Source organism: Argopecten irradians, unplaced genomic scaffold, assembly GCF_041381155.1.
Source record: "Argopecten irradians isolate NY unplaced genomic scaffold, Ai_NY scaffold_0103, whole genome shotgun sequence".
NCBI classification, from domain to species: domain Eukaryota; kingdom Metazoa; phylum Mollusca; class Bivalvia; order Pectinida; family Pectinidae; genus Argopecten; species Argopecten irradians.
In genome coordinates, this window is record NW_027187570.1 from 7,357 (window position 1) to 12,500 (window position 5,144).

A 5,144-nucleotide genomic window follows, 5' to 3' on the forward strand; every position below is an offset into this window, starting at 1 on the left:
TTAAGACGTTGTGCCAGATAAGAATAGAAGACTGAGATGAGATAAAGTTTGAAACACTTAGAGAAGAAAGCTACAAGGAAGAGGATTAGAGAGAGAAGAAAGGATTGAAAGAAAAAAAGTTTCTCAAGAGAGAAAAAGAGCAAGGTACTAGTAAATTTGGTCAGTTAGGAGACCTTTAGAGGAACGAAAACCTAAATTAGGGAGAAGAGGAGAGAAGAGAGAGGTAAAAAAAGAGAGATAGAAGAGAAGAGAAGAGAGCTAAAGAGGAAGATGATTAAAGAAGAAGAAGGAAAGAGGAAGAGAGGGGGAAGAAAAAGGAAGAGGCAGAGGAGACGTGGAAAGAAAGAAGAAGTTAACAAGAAGGACAGTGAGAGAAAAAAAGACGTCAGAGAGATAATAGGGAAGTAAAAAACGAGAAAATAGAAAGAATAATGAAACAGCGTCATTGAGAGGAGAAACGAGATTTCGAGAGGGGGGATAAAAGAGGAAAGAGAAGGGAGGTAAATAAGAGAAGAAGGGAGGAGAAAAAAGAAAGAGGCAAAGACTAGCAGGGGAAAGAAAAAAGCGGTAGAAGGAGAAAGAGTGAGAGTAGAGGAGTGAAAGTAAGATGAGGAGAAGATAAGAAGAGAAGAAAAGAGAAAGAGAGAGAGAAGAGAAGGAAAGAGAAGAGAAGAGAGAATTTAAGAGAAAGGAGAGAGATAGAAGAAGAGAGAAAAGAAGAAGAAAGAAGAATAGAGAGAAGAAGAGAGAAAGAGAAGAAGAGAGAAATGAAAGAGAGAAGAGAGAAGAAGAAGAGTGAAGAGAAAGAAGAGAAGAAGAAGAAAGAGAGTAAGAAGAAGAAAGAAGAAAGAAAGAAAGACAAAGAGAAAGAAGAGGAGTAAAAAAGAGAGAAGATGAGAAGAGCAGAAGAAGAGAAAGAAGAGGAGAGAAGAAAGAGAAGAAGAAGAGATAAGAAGAGGAGAGATAGAGCGAGAAAGAAAGAAGAGAGAAGAAGAGAAGAGAAAAAAGAAGAAAAGAAGAGAGAAGAAGAAGAGAGAGAGAGAAGAGAAGAAGCAGAAGAAGAGAAAGAAGGAGAAAGAAAAAAGAGAGAGAGATAGAAGAAGGAAGAGAGAAGAAGAAGTAGAAGAAGAGTAGAGAGAGAAGAGAAGAAGAGAGAAGAAGATAGAAAGAGAAGAAGAAAGAAGAGAAAGAGAGAAGGAGAAGAGAAGAAGAGAAGAAGAGAGAGAAGAGAGTAAGAAGAGTAGAGAGAAGAGAGAGAGAGAAGAGAAGAAGAAGAGAAAGAAAGAGGAGAAAGAGAGAGAGAAGAGAAGGAGAGATAAGAGAGAAGAAAAAGAAAGAAGGGAAATAAAAGAAAGAAGTAGATGAAAAGAAAGAGAAGAGAAGAGAGAAAGAGAAAAGAGATAGAAGAAGAGAGAGAGAAAAGAAAGAGAAGAGAAGAAGAGAGAGAAGAAGAAGAAGAAGAGAGAGAGAGAGAAGGAGAGAGAGAAGAAGAAGAAAGAAGAAGGAAGAAAGAAGAGAGAGAAAGAAGAAAGAGGAAGAAGGAGAGAAGAGGAGAGAAGAGAAGGAGAAAGAAAGTAGGAGAAGGAAGAAGAAGAGAGAAAGAGAGAGAGAAGAAAGAAGAGAGAAGAGAGCAGGAAAGAAGAGAGAGAAAGAAAGAAGAGAAGAAAGATAGAGAAGAGAGAGAGAGAGAGAATAGAAAAGAAAAGAGAAGAGAAGAAGAAGAGAGAGAGAAGTAAGAGAAAGAGAAGAAGAAGAGAAGAGGAGAAGAAAGAGAAAGGCAAGAAGAGAAAGAAAGAAGAAGAAAGAGAGAAAAGATAGAGAAGAGAGAGAAAGAAGGAGAAGAGAGAAGAAGGAGAGAGAAGAGAAGAGAGAGAGTAGAAAGAGAAGAGAGAAGAGAAAGAGAGGTAAGGAGAAGAGAGAAGAGAGAGAAGAAAAAGAAGAAGAAGAAAAAAGAAAGAGAGAAGAGAGAAGAAGCTAGGAGAGAAGAAAAGAAGAGTGAGAGAGGAAGAAGGGAGAGAGGAGAAGAGAAGAAGATAGAGAGAAGAAGCAAGATAGAAGAGAAGCGGAAGAGATAAGTAGGAGAGATAGAGTGAGAAGAAGAGAGAGAAGAAAAGAAGAAGCAGAGAGAGATAGAGAGAGAGAAGAGAGAAGAGAGAGAAGAAAGAAGAGAAGAAGAGAGAAGTAGTAGAAGGAGAAGAAGAAAAGACGAGAGAAGAGGAGAAGAAGGAGAGAGAAGAGAGAGTAGAGAGAAAGAAAAGAGAGAGCAAGAGAGAGAGAGAAGAGAGCAGAGAGAAGAAAGAGAAAGAAGTGAGAAGAGAAGATTGAGAAAGAGAGAAGAAGAGAAGAGATAGAAGCAGAGAAAGGAAGAAAAGAGGGAAGAAGAGAGAAGAGAGAAGAGTAGAAGAGAAGGAGAGAGAAGAGAAAGAGTAGAGAGCAGAAGAAAGAAGGTAGAGAGAAGAGATAGAGAGAGAAGAGTAAGAGAAGAGTAAGAAGAAGAGAGAGGAGAGAGAGAAGAGAAGAGATAGAGAGAAGAGAGAGAAGAGAGTGAGAAAAGAAGAGAGAGAAGAAGAGAAGAAGAAAAGAGAGAGAGGTAAGAACAGAGAGAAGAAGAGAGAGAGAAGAGCAGAGAAGAGAAAGAAGGAAGAGAGAGAAGAGAAGAAGAAAAACAGTAGGAGAAAGAAGAAAGAAGAGAAGAGAGAAGATAGAAAGAAGAAGAGGAGAAAGGGAGAAGAGAGAGAAGAAGATGAGAGAAGAGAAGAAGAGGAAGATAGAAATAGAAGAGAGAAGAGAAATAAGAAGAGAGAGAGCAGAGAAGAGAGAAAGAGAGAGGAAGAGAAGAAGATAGAGAAGAGATAGAGATAAGATAGAAAGAGTGAAGAAGAGAGGAGTAGGAAGAGAGAGGAAAGAAAGATAGAGGACCTGAGGTATGAGAGAGAAGAAGAGGAGAAGGGAGAAGAAGAAGAAGAAGAAGGAGAGGAGAAAGAGTAGCAGATAGAAGATAAGAAGAGAGAAGATAGAAGAGAAGAGAGAGAGGGAAGAAGTAGAGAGAGACGAGCAAGAGAGAGGAGAGAAAGAAGAGAAAGAAAAAAGAAGAGAGAGAGAGAGAGAGAGAGAATGAGAGAGGAAGAAAAGAAGAGTAGAGAAGAGAGAAGAGAAGATAGAATGGAAATAAAGAAGGAAAGGAGAGAGAGATAGAGAGAAAGAAGATTAGTATGAGGAGAGAGTCAGAAAGAAGAAGAGAAGAGAAAGTACAGAGGAAGAAGAGAAGAGAGAGAGAAATGAGGAAGAGATGAGAGATAGAAGAAGAAGAAGATTAAGAAGATGAGAGAAAAGCAGAGAGAGAGAGAGAGAGAAGAGAGAGAAGATAGTAGAAAATGAGAGAGAGAAGAGAGAGAAGAGAGTAGAAGATAGAAAGAAAGAGAGAGAGAGTAGATAAGAAGAGGAGAGGTGAGAGAAGAAGAAGATGAATAGATAGAGAGAGTGAGAAGATTGATGAAAGAGATGAGAAGAGGATAAAGAAAGTGAGGAGAGACAGAGGAAAAGCAGAGAGAAGAAATAAGAGAAGAAGGCAGAGAAGAGAAGAGAAAAGAAGAGGATGCCAAAGTAGAACAGAGAGAGAAGAAGGAGAAAGAGAAAGAGAAGATGGAATGACAGAAGAGAAAGAGACAGATGAGAGATAGAAAGAATGAGAAGAAAGAGTATGATGTAAGCAGATAGAAAGAGAAGAAGAGAGTAAGAAGAAAGAGAGGATAAGAAGATAGGAGAGAGAAGAAGAGAGAAAAGAAGGAAGTGAGAAGATAGAAGAAGAAGATAGAAAGAGAAGGAAGAAGAAGAGAAGAGAGCTGAGGAGAAGAAAAGAGAGAAGTGAAGAGAGGAGAGAGAAGAAGGAAGTAGAAGAAGAAGAGAGAGAGAGAAAGAAGAAGAAGAAGAAGAAAGAAGAGAGAAGACAGAGAGAGAGTGAGGAAGAGAGGAGAGAGAGAGAGAAGAAGAGAATAGAGAGAAGAGAGAAGAAGTAGAGAGAAGATAGAGAGCAGAGAGAGAAGGCCAGAGAGGAGAGAAGAAAGAGAGAAGAGAGAGTGAGAAGAAGCAGAAGAAGAGAGAGAGCAGAGAGAAGAAGAAACAGAAGATGAAGAAGGACAGAAGATAAGAATGGAGTTAGAGAAGAGATGGAGAAGAGAGAGAGAAGAGAAGTAAAGAAGAGAGAGAAGAGAAGAAAGTGAGAGAAGAGAGAAGACTGAGAAGGAAGAAGAGATAGAGAAGAAAGAGAGAGAAGAAGAGAGAGGAGAAAAGAGAAGAAGAAGAAAGAGAGAAGAAAGCAAGAGAAGGTAGAGCCAGTAGAAGAAGAAGATAAGAAAGTAGAGAAGATGAGACCAGAGAAGAGAGAAGAAGAGAGAAGAGAAGATAGAGAGCAGCAGTAAAGAAGAGAGAGAGATCAGAAGATAGGAGTACGAGAAGGAAGAAAACAGTGAAGAGTAAGATAGAGACAGAGAGAGATGTGTACGGAGCAGAAAGAGTTTAGAAGAAGAGATAGAAAGAGCCAAGAAGAAGAGAGAGGGCAGAGAGAAGATGAAAGAGAAGAGAAGAGAGAGAAGGCGTGGAGAAGAGAGATGAGAGAGAGAGCGAGCAGAGAAGAAGAAGAAGATAAGAAGTTGTAAGAAGAAGATAGAAAGATAGTGAAGAGAGCTGAAAGAGAGAGAGAAGATGAGGAGAGAGAAGGAGAGAACAGGGTGAGAGAAGCAGAGAAGACGAGAAAGAAGAGAAGAAGAAGAGCAGAGCAGAAGAGAGAATTAGAAGAGAGAGAGAGAAGAGAGAAGAAGAGATGAGAAGAGAGATAAAGAAGAGAGAGTAGAAGTAGAGAGAAGAAGAGAGAAGAATAGAAAGAAAGAGAAGAGCAGAGAAGAGAAGAGAGAGTGAGAGAGAGAAGAGAGAGAAAGAAGAAATGAGCAGAGAGTTAGTAGAGTAGAGAAGAAGAGAGATGAGAGAGGAAGAAGAAGCAAAGATATAAAGAAGATAAGACAGAGAGAAAGAAGAGAGGGAGAGAAGAAAGAGAGAGAGAGAGAAGAAAGGAAGAGAGAGAGAAAAACAGATAAGAAGACCCACCCTGAGAGAAAAGGTAGAGAAGAGATAGAGAAGAAGAAAAAAGA

The 5,144-nt window shown here is 39.4% G+C and overlaps 1 protein-coding gene and 2 pseudogenes across 1 annotated transcript in view; all 3 read left to right on the plus strand.

Moving 5' to 3' along the window:
• The first annotated feature begins 270 nt into the window (after window positions 1-270).
• On the plus strand, window positions 271-2,856 carry LOC138311752 (trichohyalin-like; annotated as a pseudogene).
• Window positions 2,857-3,212: 356 nt separating this feature from the next.
• On the plus strand, window positions 3,213-4,849 carry LOC138311753 (uncharacterized; annotated as a pseudogene).
• Window positions 4,850-4,962: 113 nt separating this feature from the next.
• Window positions 4,963-5,144, plus strand: part of LOC138311754 (putative uncharacterized protein DDB_G0271982) — a gene marked incomplete at both ends in the record, with an annotated part of 5,973 nt that continues 5,791 nt past the window's right edge. The window contains one exon of the mRNA XM_069252967.1: window positions 4,963-5,144. This exon is cut by the window's right edge and continues 19 nt beyond it. Coding sequence (XP_069109068.1) covers window positions 4,963-5,144 — 182 coding nt within the window.